We start from the raw sequence: 17,130 nt of genomic DNA, 5'->3' as shown, positions 1-17,130 counted from the left end.
TGAAATGGACGTTGGCATCATACAAATCAGGTCCTGCCTTGTGAATTCAGTATTATTATCTCAAAGTGTTGCTTCATTCAGGTGTTGTTTATATATTTTTAAAGCTTTTGTTTATTTACATCTTGTCTCCCAAATCAGATAGGACAAAGGGGTTGGCGCCTTGTGAAACTTCGTACCTGCAGAGGGCCAGCCCCTGTGCTTACCAGCGTAGGGGGTGCTTCGATATTTACAGGCTTCTGTCCTGCCCTTCCTATAGGACGGCTCTTTGACTCACCCTCCTTTCTCAGTCTTCTCAGCTCGTTCCGTTTGGTCCGGCTCAGAAGCTACCAGGAGTGACCTCACTGATCCTGTTAGGGCTGGAAAGAACTTTTAATCCAACTTCTTTGTGTTGTGGAGGAGGAAGTTGAAGTTCAGAGAGAACTGCCTGTGGTTGTAACAGCTAATTAGGTGAAGTGTTAGCACTGAACTGAGGTCTTTGCCTCCAGCCCAATGCTATTTATTCTAGGACAGTGGCTCTGAGAGAGTGTTCTCATACGAAACTTGCATTCAAGCAAGTGGACCGAGGTCCTCTCCCACCAAAACGAATACTGGAGGTCTTCCTCCAATGCACAGAAAAAATTGATAAATGGATTAAGTTTTCTCAACTTAAAAATTATTTCCGTTAATTCTTCTCAAACCATCATCACTTGCTACCAGTTGTCTGCTAGTCCATGCAGGCAGGCAACAAAACAAAAGGATAAGTCACAAATAAACATGAACAAGAACAACCAAAGCCTTGGAAACTATCATTTTTAGTGATATGGCTTTTTAAAAAAGACTGCTGTAACCGTGGGTTCTCTATTGCATTCATGGAACAAAATTGAGCATTCCTGCTGGAGACATGGCTTTCCATTCAAAGGCTAGAGGTAGATATGTTATTGTATCATTTCATGGTTTTCCCCATAGAGCATTACGACCCCAGGGACTCTGTAGCCTGGAACATTCTGCACCTCCCTTAGTGTGATTTTGGGTCATTTCTAGCGAGCCATTCTTTCCTTTCGGATAGACCTCCCGGGAACTGATCTGACTTTCAAGAAATACTAATAATGGCTCGGGGTTGTCATGAATCCTAAAATTTGTATTGGGTTGGCCAAAAAGTCCCCCCCCCTCCTCCCTGCCATAAGATGGATCTAGTAGCACTTAGTTGTCTTTAACTTCATTTGGAACGATTTTGTGAAAGGATAAAACCAGCCCCCTTTACTATTGTGGTGCCATTTGCCTTGTGGGCAGGCCTATGACCTTATTAAACATTGCTGCCATTTTACTCTTGTGGGCTCGTCCCCAGCCCTGGACAATGCTGGAAAGCAAGGACAGAACTAACCCCTCCCGACAGCCACGGGCAGAAGATAACACTGGAACAAACGGCAGCCTTGTGTTACAACGCCCCAACAGCCCGGGGGCCAACAACAGCAACCCCCGCCCCGCTTTTTTTAATCCAACCAATAAAAGCTCCGAACCCCCACCCCTCGTTGCCGGTGTATCTCTCCACGTCATGCCCCTCTCCTTTCTTGGGGAGTGAATAGAAACTTTTACTCGCCGCACTTTCCTCTCTTCGTGAATTCTTCCACAGCTCATGTCACGGCCGCCCCAACAGACTGGGTTGCGACAGCTGTCGTATCAGTGTGCACTGAAAAATCTTGTCAAAATTGGTGAATGTTTGTGTAGCCATTTTAAAATTGGAAGTGGATGAAAATAAGCAACATTTTCAGTATATTATGCTTTATTATTTCAAGAAAGGTAAAAACGCAACTGAAATGCCAAAAAAGATTTGTGCCGTGTGTGGAAAAGGTGCTTATGACTGACAGAACTGTCAAAGGTGGTTTGCGAAGTTGCCTGCTGGAGATTTCTCGCTGGACCAGGCTCCACGCCCGGCAGACCAGTTGAAGGTGATTGCAATCAAATTGGGACATTAATTGAGAATAATCAACGTTACACTACACAGGAGATAACTGACACATTCGAAATATCCAAATCAATAAAGTTATTGGTGCACATGGAAAATGTGTCTTTTATTTTATAGCAAAAATTAAACGGACTTTTTGGCCAACTTAATATTTCTATCCTAAAGGCCTTTGCGCCAAGCGCAGGGCTGCTTCTGGGGTTGGGCGGCAGCTTTTCCAGTCTCCGCGGGCGCCCCCTGCTGCCCGCTCTGCACCCTCCTACAGCAGAGCGAAGACTAGGGTACCAGAAGCAGCAGATGGAGAAACCAGCACGGGGGAGCTCACAATCCCACAGAGCGCCCTCTAAACGCCTTCCCATCGACAGATCGCGCACCCCCAGCAGTCCTTCCTGGGGCCCGACCTGGTATAGTAATCCAATCCCCGCAGCAAGTATCCGAGCATACACCGATAAGAAAATGCCTAGGAATGCCTTCCGAACACGATCAAACTCTGTGGGCCTTCCAGAAGGCAAGAACCGCTCAGTCACTCTGCGGAGTCCTTTGTCCTTTCCCAGGACGCGGGATGGGGATCTCTGCTTTGCCAACGTAAAGTAACAATCTGTGTGGATGTGGAGGGTGGCGGCGCGTTCCCTGGCTCATCGCACGCTTTCCCCAATTAGGATTTGTTGCCTGACGTCACGTCTGCCGGAGATTGGCTGTTCAGATCTGACACTGGTTCCACCGCGAGAGAAACTTTTTAAAGACTTTGCAACCGGGGCTGCCTCCGAGCGTCCCGCGCGCTCACACCCGCCCTCGCCCGCTCTCGCCGAATCCCAGGCGCGGCGCCTCCTGCTCCGCGACTCGGCCAGCGGACCCTCACCTTTTGTAGCCCGCTGCCCTCGCCCCTCCCCTCCAGGCTCTCCTCTCCGCACCCCGCCCCCTTCTCTCCGCCGCTTTCGGCTGGGGTCTGGGGCTGCTCAGCCGCCCGCAGAACTTCCTCCCCTGTATCCGAGTTTGCCTCTTCCCCGCCTTTCCCGGGCTCTCGGCAGTTCTCGGGGAGAAGCCCGAGCGCGAGCAGGCGGCCGCACCGGGCGAGCCGCACGGCTCGGGGCGGGGGTCGGGAGCGCCGGCTCGGGCCCGCGATGGCGGGGTCCTGGCTCAGGTGGGGGCTCCTGCTCTGGGCAGGGCTGCTCGCATCGTCCGCGCACGGCCGGGTACGGAGGATCACGTACGTGGTGCGCCCGGGCCCCGGCCTGGCAGCGGGCGCCTTGCCCCTGGGCGGCCCCCCGCGCCAGCGGACCTTCAACGTCGCGCTCAACGCCAGGTACAGCCGCAGCTCGGCGGCCGCCGGGCCCCCCAGCCGTGCCTCCCCGGGGGTGCCCTCGGAGCGGACTCGGCGCACGAGCCAGCCTGGCGGCGCGGCCCTGCAGGGGCTCCGGCCGCCACCGGCGCCGCCTGAGCCGGCGCGTCCCGGGGGCTCCGGCGGGCAGCTCCACCCCAAGCCCGGCGGTCACCCGGCGGCTGTCCCGTTCGCCAAACAAGGCAGGCAAGTCGTGCGATCCAAAGTGTTGCAGGAGACTCAGAGCGGCGGGGGCTCGAGGCTGCAGGTTCACCAGAAGCAGCAGCTGCAGGGGTAAGCCCACACCCCTCCCTCCCTCCTCGTGCGCGCCGCCCGCGCCGGGACCGGGGGGTCAGAGCCACTCGGAGCCTCTCCGCGGCCGCGGGCGGCGTGCGCAGTGGGTCGGCATTGCCCTCCCCGCCCGCCTCTGCCGGCCTCGGAGCGCGGAAGAGCGGAGTGCGAGGAAGCCGAGGAGCTTTTACACAGGATAAACCCCGAGTGCATTGTTACTGAGCTGCTGCGGATAAACACAAAAGGCATTTCTGCCTGGGGCGTAACCTCCTGTGCGCGAACCCGGCTACTCCTAGAAGTTGGGCGTAAACATGAAGTCACTACAACTTAATCCCTCAGCATCAATTAAATTTCTCTTTGCAACACAGCTTTATTATTTTTTTTTTCTAGCTAAGGAAAACAACGTTTTGGTTCCTGCCCTGTGTGGCCTAGAACATGTCAGCATTCTAGAAACTGGGCTTGGGCTCCTCTGCACCTGTGGGGTCAGCTCTCCGGGGACGGCGCGTCTTAGCACCCACAGAGTTTTCGGTTGGCAAGTTTATGTTATTGGGGGCTCTTAAACATCCTTCCTGAGCCCTCGCCATTAATCACAGGTTGGGGCTGTGGGGGAAAACTACTTTTGATTGTTTGGTGTTTTTCTTCAAGGGTGTTTCCAGGCATTGTGACCTCACCCCTCTCTGCTTGGACCCTTTTTCTCTAAAACTCAGGTGACATTTAAATTGTGGGTGCCGATAATATACAACATGCATGTGGCTGTACTTTGGGAGATAAGGTAACCACTTATTCGGACGTCATTCTCTCCTTCTGTGTAGCTCTAGGTTTGCAGGATTTTTGGTTCTCCCACCCTTTTCTGACACCTGGCCCTTACCTTTCTACCTGCGCAGCTGTGGGTTGGGCATCCTGGGCCCCCGGTAGGACTCTCTGGAAGCCGGAGGAATATGGAGGCAGGATGCAAGCCCCCGGAAGCTCGGGCACCCAGGAGGAGAGTGTTGCGACTGCTGGACTGAGGAGTCTTGCTTTGTTTCAGGGTCAATGTGTGTGGAGGGCAGTGCTGCCACGGCTGGAGTAAGGCCCCTGGCTCCCAGCGATGCACCAAACGTAAGTTTCCATGTTCACCGTGGCCCTGCACGGTGGGCAAAGTGGGGCTGTCCACGTGGGACGATCTAACAGGGGCCACGTGAAACGGGCTAATGCTACCCTGGATAAGGTGGTGCCGGAAATACAATCTACCCCATATGTGCAGCTTCATTGCTGCCCAGGAAGGTCTGCGCCAGGATAACGTTGGGTCAGTCAGTGCCAGCAGCAAATTGTTGTCCGGAACCATGGACCCAGGATTCCTCTGCACGCAAGTCGGGTATCAATCACTCAAGTATTGATCACCAGGTCACACCTGTGAATCAGGAGTTAGGCAAAAAATTCCCATTGGAGCATGTGCCATATGGCAGAACCGATACAATTAATTTAAGCATGGGTGTCAACAAATGGAAAACATTCCTTCAGATGATGGCAGGAGGGGAATGGGAAGAAGCAGGCCCTATTTTGGAATAAAACATTATTAGTTCTTAAAGCTTTCTGAAGATAGCACCCAGAACCCTTATGACGTGTAGAACCCTAGGAGGTAACCACTGTACTGTTCTTCAGAACTGGCAGGCAGGGCTTCCTGCAGCCAGTACACTTGCTTGGCATTGTTTCAGATGAATGGATTGATGATGCGTATAGATCTGAAAATATTTCCCCCATGCCTCGTGAAGTTAAGGTATTAGTTAAAACATTTCAAGGTTCCTTTTGACAAGGTGCTTCTGGCTGGTACTAATTGGAAATAAAGAACTTTTACGTCCACTCAGAAGCAGCAAACTGTTCTTAGGTGTTCTCTGCGTAGAGCTTGAGCCATAACCATATGGCCTGGAATCATCCAAAATTTCAGGGGCTTATTAGTATTCAGAATAATAAGTCAAATTTAGCAATTTGTCTTATGTATGGTTTGGATTTTAAAATACTGGTGGATGAATTTTAAAAAATTCTAGCTCAGCCATTCTAGTGAGTTTGTTTGTTGAGAAATGCCATCAGTCCTTCAAAGTAACAGAAGGACTTTGGCATAGTGGCTTTAACTTTGTAAAAAGGAGTGTCTAGAGGGGTTAGGATTCGGCTATGATCAAGGAGTTATGGCAGATGTGAACTGCCTGTCAGTTCCTGATTATTGAACTCGAACCACCAGATCATAAATGGTCAGGGTTGTAGGCATTTGAGATTGTCATACTTTTTCACTTCTTAGATTATACTTGACAGTAGTGCACCAGTCTTTTCCTGAATTTACAATTGCTCGGGTCAAATTACACACCGTCTTCTCCCTTCCGTAACTCCTGCTCGAAGCCTGATATGATACGGTTTGCCTACAGCCTGGAGACAACCCATCTGCAACAGCACCATTGCGATGGGATATTGCTCTGTAAAGATTAAAAACACAGAGCAGGGCTCTAGAGACAGTGGGTGGGTGCTCTTGGGTGCCTGTTGGCGAGAATGTGTTATTTGGCCAAGTGATGCAATCAGGTGTCCTTTCTGAAAAGAGTAGCCCCCCCTATTTTCAGATTGAGGATTTGGGGACCCAAAGATGTTCTAGAAGGAGAGCATCCAGATCCTGAGGAATCGCCACATGGCTTTCTGCTTCTCCAGGTGAGAGAGGAAAGGGCTTGTGTGAGCCTAGGTGTAGCTGGGTGGGCCCCCTGAGAAGCGAGGGTTGAACAGTTACTGCAGGTTCCAGAGGCAGTCGCTCCATTGATTGCGTCTCACAAAACCTACAAATGCTTTTGGCTTTGGTTTAAATTCTTTCCAGGTCCTAGGAGGCAGCCCTTTGGCAGCACCAGGGTGTAAGCAATAGCAACATCACTTTCCTTTCGATGGTTTTCTGTCTTTAAAAGATTAGCCTTGCTGCCAAATCTGACTAATGTGGGCCCAGAATGCTAGAAACCTAAATCACAAGTCTTTTCAGGAATAATTGTTTTGAAAAGTGATGCAGGGGTAGGTCAGTGCTCAATCCAAAGTGCTGTGTCTATTAGGTGGATCTGTCTCAATCCACCTAATGCTTTGCTTTGTGTGTGCCTGGCACAGCCAGCGAGATGAAGGAGTCTCCTGCCTTCAGGTGGGACTGTCAGGGTTACTGCCGATGCTGGACACTTGTGTCCATGGCTGAGCAGTGTGATACCAGGAGAAACTCTAGGTTCAGAGGACTGAATTCAGTTCCTCCAGCCTTCACTGGCTGTGTGGCTTTGAACTCATTTGACCTCTGTAAACTATTTCCCATCCTGAAATAACTGCTAATAGCTTGCCGCTGGGATTGTTGCAGGTAGGGAGGTGAAAGAGAATGGGCGTGAAAGCCTTGAGGAGGCCAGAAAGAGTCTCAGAGTTTATTATTGGAACAAGCCAAGTAAATCCTGTCTCACTTATTTATTACTTGGTTTTCTTTCCTCGAATCTTTCCCAGGACTTGTCCTTGTCCTGGTCTTCTTCCCAAAGTAGATTAGGGTGGGGGGATGGGTAAATGGGGAAGATGAGTAAGTTCTGGGGATCTAGTGCACAGCAATGTGACTGCAGTTAGCAATACTGTGTACACTTGAAATTGGCACAGAGGGTAGGTCTTCAAGTGTCCTCACCATAAAAAAAGGAATGTTAACTCTGTGAGGGGATGGGTATGTTAATTAGCTTGATTGCGGGGATCATTTCACAACATATCAAAACAATGGCATGCCCCTTGAACAAATACAATTAATTATACCTCAATGAAGGTGGAAAAAAAAGAATAAATGAAAAATCCAGTCATTCCTGTTCTGTCCTGGTTTTGATTTCCAAGAAAAAAGAAAGTAAGTACTTTGGGTTGTTCTGTACCCCTGAATGACTTCTTTTAAAAGAACTTTGAAAGAGACTATTAGATTATTTGTGTGTCTCTAGTTCTCCTTGTGTAAAACCTTACTGTCTAGGGGAAAACACTCTCCTAAAGTATTCATAAATTGAATGGAAAAAATCCTGACACCAGTTTTTGTGACTGTAACTCCCTAGTAAATGCTAGGGAAATTGAGATTGCAAAAGAAATTGATTTGTGGTCTCCTTCCTGTCTCACTTCCTTATTGTGCTGAGATTGAACAGTTGCACTGGAGATTGAACAAATTGCATTTGTGTGGGTTATTACACCTAAAAACACAAAAAACCAATGGCATGTCAATATGAAGTTCCTCCTTAATACAGCAGTCATAAAATATATATGCGCATTCAAATGTATTGCCCACATGCCTCCTAATTGACCTTGTATTTTGAGGATAATCGAAGGGCTTTAGTTGAAGAATTTCATTTTACTTAAGTTATGTCCAACTGATGCGAAAAGTATTTCCACATAAGAGATTGGATGTGTTTATGTTGTTGTGTTTGCTAAATCCAGTGAAGGAAATCAGGTGCCCCTTTGAGGCAGCCTGCATTGTTTTTAGTTGATTGAAACGGAATTTACCTGGGCCATGGGCAAATGCTTCTGAAGACTGGAGATTTAGTGAACCTTAAATCGCAGATCCAGAGAGATGTGAAGCAAGCAGGCCTCAGGCCCACACGGATAGACAATGGGTGTGCGCATCCACAGAGGGGGCCCTCGGGACTCTACCTGCTCAGTCTCTGTAGGTATGCCCGGTTGCACATTAACGTGGCTTTTCCAGACCCCCTTTGTGTGTGCAATTCTAGAAGTTGAAATTGTAGCAGAAGATGTGTCATTATGGCTATTAATATGGAGTGACTGCTGATAATGGTATCAGTTTTGGGCAAAAGAGATAATGCCACATTTTTCCTCTTTCCAAAGAGTTAACATTTATAGGAGGGCTTTGTAACTTAGCGACTTTGTCTTTCAAGTGGGGCATTAATGTTGTTGCCTCTCCCCACTTCTGCATTTTTTCCCCCTCTGGCCAAACTGAACCCACCACCTGTGGGTTCTTTCAATATTTTTGCCCACCTTTCAGGGTAAATGCAGGCCAGAGAGAGACATTGCCACTGGCTTTAAAGAGGAGACTGGACTTGGGAACAGATACTACAAAAGAATACCGGAGAGATTCGGGCGAGGCCGGCTTGGCAGGATGAGGTGGACGAAGGGAAAAGATGGCGGAGGGCCTGGCGCTTTGCAGCCCCTGCGTAAATGCATGGATGGTTCTTTCATTTATTTAACGAATATCTGTTTAGCTTTTACCATGCGCCACATGCTCTGAATAGAGGAGAAACGCAGCCAGCTGTAGGGAGGACAGGGTCTGTTTTTACTCACTTAACTCATGGCACAGCAAATGACTTGTTCTCTCCTTAGAAAAATCGATATTCCATTGCTTTTCCATTGGCATTCAGCCCACGCAGCTTTGAAAAAAGAAAACCCAAACTTAGAAGTGTTCCTTAATTATATACAGAGGGGACAGAGTTATGTACACCCTTGGTGCTTGGAGATGCTGCCGTCGATGACATCGTCCAGCAGGGTGTCATGCGGCTGGAGCTCCAGGTGACCACGGGGACGTCCAGGCTGTCTCCTGTCCCTTTTGGCTGAGTGTTGTGCTAGCTGAGCTTGGGAGTCAGGCCCAGAGCGATTACACATTTTTCATGTGCCTGCTCTGGCCATTGACAGCTGCTTTGCCAATAGATCTGCGGTGAGGTTTACCATGGCAGCTGCTGGGAGGGCTGCCCCGGCCCCAGTGCTGGGAGCTGGGGGCGGGGGCGGGGGTGGGGGAGGGCGGGCTGGAAAATCTGGTCGTGCTGCACAGACAGCTTGGCGAAGAGAGGGACCCAGAGGTCAAGTTCACACTGGGTCAAATATGTGTTCTCAACACTGGTTAAAACAAACATTTAGGAACCATAAATTCTGTGTTGCGATAGTACTTCAACCTTGGTTGCGAAGCCCTTCTGCAGCCCCCGGGCCAGCCTGAGCACACTGCCTGCCTGTCCTGGCCAGGCCTGCCTATTGAAATGTTTCTCTGCCCAGTGAACCCTGGGCCCTTAGGAAGCCTGACTTGTTGAAAGGACCTTTGGCAACCACACGAGGTTGCTGTTTCTGACCCTGTTATTTGTTGTCTTGGATATTCCAAACATACTCAAACACGTTTGGGAGCTCAAATGAATCTTTCCTAAAATGCAGATTTTGCTTCCAAGTCCTTCCTAGCAGTGAGCAGGGCGACGTGGAATGCTAGGGCTGTCCCCACACTTCCAACTCCGACCAGGACGCGAGCACAGGCTGAGCAGTCGCCCCTGGGGTGAGGGCAGCTTGTGCAGGCCTTTCCAGCACACGGAGAGCATTTTCTTCACCCTCACAGTTGGGGTGCGGGGAGGGCGGGTGTGTCCCAGAGCGGGGGTGGTTTGGGGTGGTCAGGGAGGCAGGGCGTGATTTATCGCAGCCCGCTTTGCAAACAGGAGGCAGTGCTCAGACCCCACCCCAGACCTTACGGCTCGTGGTTCACTGTTCTTCGCGCTGCCCCCGGCTGCCTGGACATCCAGGGCGGCGACGTTCGAGGCCTTGGTCTTTTTAACTCTCCCTCCGGACAGCCCTGGCTTGGACTGGCTCCGCCTGCCTCCATTCCCTGTGTGAGTCCCAAGCTCTGTCACTTTGCTAGGGCTGCCACAACAACGTGCCGCAGCCTGGGGGGCTGGGGACAGCAGACAGTGCCTGTCTCAGGGTTCTGGAGGCGCGAAGTCCACAATCAAGGTGTCGACAGGGTTGGTTCCTTCAGAGGGCTGTGAGGGAAGGATCTGTTCCAGGTCTTTCTCCTTGGCTTGTAGAAGGCAGTCTTTTCCCATCATTTCCTCCCTATTTGTGTCTATCTTTGGGTCCAAATTTCCTCTTTTTATGAGGACACCAGTCATATTGAATTAGGGCTCATTCTAACGAACTCATTTTAACTGGATTACCTCTCTAAAGATCCTGTGTCCAAGTCAGGTTCAAATAAGGTCACATACTAAGGCACTGGGGGATCAGGACTCCAACATATCTTTCTTTTTGAGGGAGGCACAGTTGAACTCATTACACAAGCCCATATATACTGTGCACATGGACTTGAGAAGTGGGCTGCTTGGAGGCGGGTCACCCCTAGGGCACTTGGGGATTCCCTAGCAACAACCCAGGGATGGGAGGGCCGAGGCACGGTTCGCCCTTCCCCCACAGGCCGTGACTGTGGATTTAACTTGGCTTCTTCCCAAACGCAGGAGCTCTGGCTGCTCCAGGGAGGGATTGGCTACTTGTGATTTTGATTACGACTCTGGCCATTTTTACTTGGTCTGTTTTAAGAGATTCTAGATTGGTGGTTCTTAAACATGCATGTGCAGCTGGCCACTGGAGGAGTTTGTTAAAGTGCTCACTGAATCAGAGTCTGTGGTTTTTTATAAGCACCCCAGGTGACGCGGATGGAGGTGGGCCACATTTTGAGAAACAGTGATGCAGGAGGAACTCAATATTTATAACCCTTTGTTTGGGAGTTTAAGGGCCAAGCCCAACAATTTAGAAACTGCTTAACGTGGGGGTTCTCTAAATATTAGTTTAGCTCAATTTTGAATCGTACATACAAGGACTGAAGCATATAGGGTTATTTCATCCAGTTTTTTTTTCTTTAGTCAGTTGAGTGTTTGATAAGTGTATTTATTTTTATAAGAGTTGGAAAGTTTCAAAATTGTTAATGATATATAGGTGGTTAAATAACATGGTTTTAAAAAAGGCTGAAACGCTTTGGAACACATTGAGTGTTTTTTTCCACAAACTGTTCTATTTTTAATTTTAAAATAGTTTAAACACACCAAAACAGAAAATAATATATCCAACAGGGTCATGTTTTTAACAGGTCCCAGATGTGGTAATTAAGCACACTGATTTATAGATAAGGAAGAGAGTCTGATCTTATCTTGCTCTAAATGCATGCTTTACTAATGAAGTTTCCTGTCTTGTTAGTGGAGAGAAAATAGTACATAATTGGTTGGTACGACACAAATTGGTTGTTTTGGTACTTACGGAAAAACACATCACAGCTGCTTTTATCTGCATAGGCCCATGTGTACCTATTCATTTGCCTTGCTTATTATTAAGGCATAGCCCATCGGACTGTGGGACCTGGGGCAAGGCTGGGCTCCCCCACTCACAGCATAGGTATAATGATGGTCTGTACCATCATTTAGACGCTTGTTGGGGTACTGCCTGGAGTTGTATGTGAGAGATGCTTAGGGATTAGGACTCCTGACCAACAATATTTGAGCTCTCAGGGGCTCCCATTCTGCTCAGGCTCGCCCCCTCCTGGGTACCCCAGACTCCTACACATCTCTCTTGGAATTTCTCAGATCCCCTGGTGAAAATTGTCTCCCCCAGCGCTGATTTCACTCTTACCTGACTCTGTGTATGGCTGGACCAGGCGGGAGCGGCATCAGTCTCCCCATCAGTGTGGACCTCCTGGGGAGCAAGATTTTCTCTGTGTTGTTTTAAGTACCCAGGCTCTGTCCCCTGCTGTGGTCCAAATGTTAACTGAATTGACTGAAATGGAACTGAACTAGCATGTCTGATTTTGTTGTGCTGTAAACACTGTCCTCTAAATCCTATATAAAGAATTGCACTTCCTTTATATACCTCACCTTTTGGCAATCATTTCTGTTTGGTTTTCTCTCCCCTCTTTTCTCTGTGTGGTTGTCCGTGCACAAGACACTGCTTATTCTGACAGCTTTGCAAGGGCACACCACCTCGGTCTCTTTCCTCCGGCCTCCTCTCTGAAGACGGCGCTGGCATGGCCCACGCTTTAAGACAACTTTCCTTTCTCCCTGCCAATTTTAGAATCTTTCTGCTCAACATCATCTGATAGAGATTTGGGACTAAGTAAAATGAATGTTGTATGACTTTTTTCCCTGTAATTTTAGATCCCCAAATACTGCTCTTGGCCAACTACACTGTTCCCTGTGGCTTTTCCTCTCCACCGCATTTGAGTAATATTGTTGGCACGGGTATAAGTAAACAGTTTGTGAAATGTTGTGTTTTGTAAATTAGGAGATGGATGGGCTGGTTTTTGAATATGTGCCTTTGGTTCTGTTGGACCAGAGGAAAGATGAGTTTGGTCGATGGATGGGGAGACAAATTGGAGGAAGGTGTTGCGATTTGAGGTTGATGTGGTCAGCTTTTCTGAACAAATGGAATCAGTTATTCAGGACTGGGGACAAAAAGGCTGGAGGAAAACCTTCAAAGGTATTTTGGAATAAGTTAAGGGAGAATCTTCAGAGAGGAGAGACAATATAACCAGTAAAAAGCCACTGGAGGAAAATAGGGTAATAAGGAAAATATAATAAGGATGTTTTGTCTTTATACACTTAAGTATGTCTATATTTCTTATAGGATTGCCAAATAACTCCAATCTCATGTTTAATCTTGCAGGAACTTTCATTTTATTATTGTTATTATAAGTTAAAAGTAGACTCTCCAGCCTATCACCCATATATATTTCAGTGTAACACCATGTCAAGTGGATAGTTAATAATTAGCGTCTTCAAAGTAAGTTTCATTGTAGAAGCTATTTAACTCAGCTAAGACATGCCACCTCACCTTGGTGACTTCTTTGCTTCACTGATTCAAAAGCGGGGGCACTTTTCTCTCTGCCTTTGAGTGTGAAGGTTCAGGCAGCTCAACTAATTAATTCTTCTGAGACTTTTAAAAACCTAGATAATGGCAGAGTACCATTCATTACCTAGCCTTATTCAAGTTATTCTTGTGAATATCAGGCACGTGGATTCTCTCCTCTCTTAATTCTTTTCACATTGTATCGCAGTCGTGTGTGTGTGTGTGTGTGTGTGTGGCTTCCTGACTGGCCCGTGAGCTCTGGGAGGATAGGGAGCACGCATTGCCATCCTTTGATCCTCAGTATCCGACAAGTGCACATAGACTGCTATGGAACGAATGAGTGGATGGAGGGGTGGATGGATGGATTTATTTGTTGCACTTTTACTGGGCCCCTGTGTACTAGGCCCAGGCACCCGGAGGTGTGGGACATGGCAAAGAAAGTGAAGCAGGTGATAGGCCAAGAGAGTGATGGGGGCTGGACGCGGGGGGCGTGGTCAGGGAAGGTCTCTAAGGAAGTGACGGAGGAGTCCTGTGTGACAGGAAAGGGTCTGGGGGAAGAGACTTCCAGGCCAAGAGAACAGCTAGCACAGAGGGCCTGGGGTAGGAGCAGGCCTGGTCTTCTGCAAGGACCCCGAAGTGACAGTTCTGGATTCTAGTGAGGGCTAGAGCGGTAGGTGAACAGGGAGCCAGGGTTGGATCCCTAGTCAGGTCGTGTAGGTGCTGTCAGGCCAGGTGTAATATAATGAAGGGGACTTAGGAATGTGAGTGGATGTATTATTAAAGAATTGGTATTTTTCAGCACTTCTTTGAAGGCCTGGGAAAAAGAATGTTTTAAATTGAAAATTCATTCAATCGCCTTTATTACTATATTTTTATTGAGAAAAACTGCCTAGAGAACAGGATAGTGCTCACGGCCACACCAAACTACTGTCATAGCCTGACCGCCTGCAGTGGGCCCTGATCGCCAGACCAGCCCCCTGCAGCGTGGACGCCCCCCCCCCCCGCCGCTGGCCCCCCCCCCCCGCCCCCGTGCCCCTGCGGGGCTCTGCAGACAGGGGGTGCCTTCTCCAGGGCGGGGAAGGCCAGACTTCGGATGGAAGCTGAGCGCTGAAAAAGGAAAAGTGTCTGGTCACAGCTGTGTGAAAATTATTGGGGATCCCCACCTGGTACTAAATACAAAACAAAAACAAAATGTTTACTCCTTCAAACCTGAAGAGGACAGTCCCACTGTGATCACCATAGAAGATGCACCGCGAGCAGTTAGAATGCGTTAGAGCGAGAGTGCAAAAATGGTGGAACACATTTGAATGCTGTGAGGAGCTCTTGTCCCCGCTCCCCCCAGTTAATTCACACACTGTGGGGGGAGCCCGAGGGAGCTGCCCAGGCAGCCTCTGCAGGCGACTTGGGCTGTCCCGCACCCTCTCTGGGTGATTCTGTTCCCGTTTGCGTAATAAATATTAAACAAAATGTGGCTCATGAAAAAGCTTCCCAAAAGAGCCATATAGCCATAAGGTGATATTACTAATAAAGTTTGTCTGGCTGTTTTGTGGAAGATTTCTCCATAATGTGTTAACATAATTCTTGTCAACAATGGAACGCTTCCTGTGTTTCAGAGGCGTTGTGAGGATTTCAGATCCTGTGTTTCAGGTCTTTACATTGATCATCCTGGTGACCGATGGTTTATGGTTTCTCCGGGCACCTTCTGGAAGTTGGTTTGAAAATAAGCAAAAATACCTAAATCCCCACTTTAAACCCCGCCCTCCCCCATGCCATTTGCTTTATTCTCCTGAAAGTAGAGCGCAGGCAAAGGTGAGACACCTTTTTCGAGAGAGCTCTGTTTCTTTCTTTCTTATAGTGATAGTGAAAAGGCTAAGTTCATCCAGAATATCTCAGTAATTGGAGGTGAAATAATACAGACGATAAGTAAATTAAAGGCAGGGACCCTGTTTTCGTTATACGTTTTATTCATTAGGAAGTTGGCCTCCACAGCAGTTCTGTGCATACAATGGCCCCTCAGTAAGTTTTCTTGATTAATAAGCATCACAAGCCACTTTTGTGTCGGAGGGAAAGACCAGCTGAAATTCATTTAAATCAGTGGATACCGAGATTATGTTATTAACCAGTTCCTTTTGTTAGGAGAGAATGAATATTAGCAAACCTCCCTGTGGAACAGTTTTTTAATGTTCAGTTTTGAGTGTCACAACTACCTCATTTTGTCGGCTCATACAGACGGCTTGAATGGCATTTCACAGACCTAGGGGTTCTCAAGGTGTGGTCCCTGGCCCGGGGCAGCAGCCTCCCCAGGGAACTTCACAGAAATGCAGATTCCTGGGCCCTGCCTTGGGCCTCCTGGGTCGGAGACTGGGCGTGAGGCCCAGCACTGTTTTAATAAGTCCCCGGGCGATGCTGATGCAGAGACGCGCTGCTCAGGCCTAATCCGTCTCCTCTTTTTCATCGTCTCTCCACTCCCCTGTTCCTGTTCAGAGAAATTGGCGCCTGTGGGCTCCACGCCTTGGGGCCCGGAAACGTATGCTTTCTCTCCCTTCCTGCTGGAATGGGGCAGTTCTCATGCCTCTGATGGGAATCAGAACAGGTGCGGTGTGCCTTTTACTGCACATCCCATCTCGTGCGCTCACTGAGGGGACCAGAGAAGCTCTTCTGCAAGCCAGTGAATGCGAATTTTGTACCTCTGGGCCTTCCTAGTCGTTTTCCGTTCTTTAACACGGAAGATGCTCAGATCACACTTCATGTTCTTTAAAGCGGCATTTACGAGAGTATGTGCTTGGAAAATGTGCCTCACCAGCCTCTGGGATGTGGAACAAATGCAGGCTGTGGGGCTCCACCAAATCGAAACCCTCAGGGGTGTCCCGAGACCCTCATTTTCACAAGCACCCAGCTGACCTCTCCACGTTGAAGCTTCAGGACCTCGGGGTTAAAGTGCGTTACCAAAATGAAAGATGTCAAAGGCAAGGAAGGATGAGAAAGGTACTGCAAAATTAATCAAAGTAACAGCAACAAATGTGACATTTTGTTGTAGAGGCAGGTGCCATTGCTTGTTTCCAAAAGAGTTTAAAAGTGACATGAAGAGCAAGTTCTTGTCCAGAACATGTCCTTCGCATTGGCAGCAGTGAAACTTTCTCAGGTGACGATGAGGAAGTTCAGACGGAGGGACGGGCCAGTGCTGCACAGCCGTTTTGGGGTCCTGCTGACTCCATCCTCGGTATCGCTGGAGGAATGCATCAGGTGTTTGGCATCAGCCCAGTGAAGACTTTCAGCAATGACACACTGATTAGCCTGTGTATTTAGGAAAAGAATGGTTTGTTCTAAGACTGGGAGCCTTGGTGGAAAGAGCTGAAGAAGGAGTGGTTTGCTTATCCTGTGAAATAGACTATTTTCCCCATTATGTATCTTATTTCTGCAAAATAAATTAATGCAAAGAAAGTTTACCTGAGTATTGAAGAAATAGGTCTTTCAAAAATTCCCATTCCTCTCCAAGCAGAAAGATTTTTAAGGCATTAGTTATTGTTAATATTTATTACCTTGTTAAAAGTAACTATTGTATCCTTTCTCCCCAATGTAAGCATGTAGCGATTTCCAAAATGTTGCATGTTACCTTTGATGAAGCATCCAGCTTTGATGAAGCATTGGTGCTCAAATTTTGTAGAGACCACATTTGAGGATTTGCTTAAAAAAAAACTTCAGTTCTCACTCCTTCAATCTGTGTGGGCAAACACTTGAAAAACAAAACAAAACAATCGCTACCATTTTTATAGCTGAGTTATCTCTGTGTATATGTCATTTCATGTCACTAACTTTTCATGGAGTGCCTGCTATATAGAAGGCATTGTGCTGTGGCCGGAGAAGATGTCTAAGGCCTTGCTCTGTGGAGCTGGCAGTGTGCCTGTTTGTAAAGGAAGAACATAGCTAATTTGAGGCTTTCTAAGAGTGGTTTCTACTGTCAATTGCAAGTGCAAAAAGGTTCCTTTCATCTCTCCTATGCCTAGTA

At 48.2% G+C, this 17,130-nt stretch overlaps 1 protein-coding gene across 2 annotated transcripts in view; it reads left to right on the top strand.

Annotated features, from left to right (window-relative positions):
• Positions 1–3,035: 3,035 nt before the first annotated feature.
• LTBP1 (latent transforming growth factor beta binding protein 1) overlaps positions 3,036–17,130 on the top strand; it is a 367,328-nt gene continuing 353,233 nt past the window's right edge. For both annotated transcript variants that reach the window (XM_054567953.1, XM_054567945.1), the window contains exons 1-2: positions 3,036–3,551; positions 4,576–4,646. In XM_054567953.1, coding sequence (XP_054423928.1) covers positions 3,061–3,551; positions 4,576–4,646 — 562 coding nt within the window. In that variant the 5' untranslated portion in view covers positions 3,036–3,060. The remainder of the gene's footprint in view (positions 3,552–4,575; positions 4,647–17,130) is intronic.

Source organism: Pteronotus mesoamericanus, unplaced genomic scaffold (genome assembly GCF_021234165.1).
Source record: "Pteronotus mesoamericanus isolate MK-2021 breed Mesoamerican mustached bat unplaced genomic scaffold, CSHL_Meso_final contig_101, whole genome shotgun sequence".
Taxonomy (NCBI): domain Eukaryota; kingdom Metazoa; phylum Chordata; class Mammalia; order Chiroptera; family Mormoopidae; genus Pteronotus; species Pteronotus mesoamericanus.
This window is presented reverse-complemented; position numbering and strand designations above follow the sequence as displayed.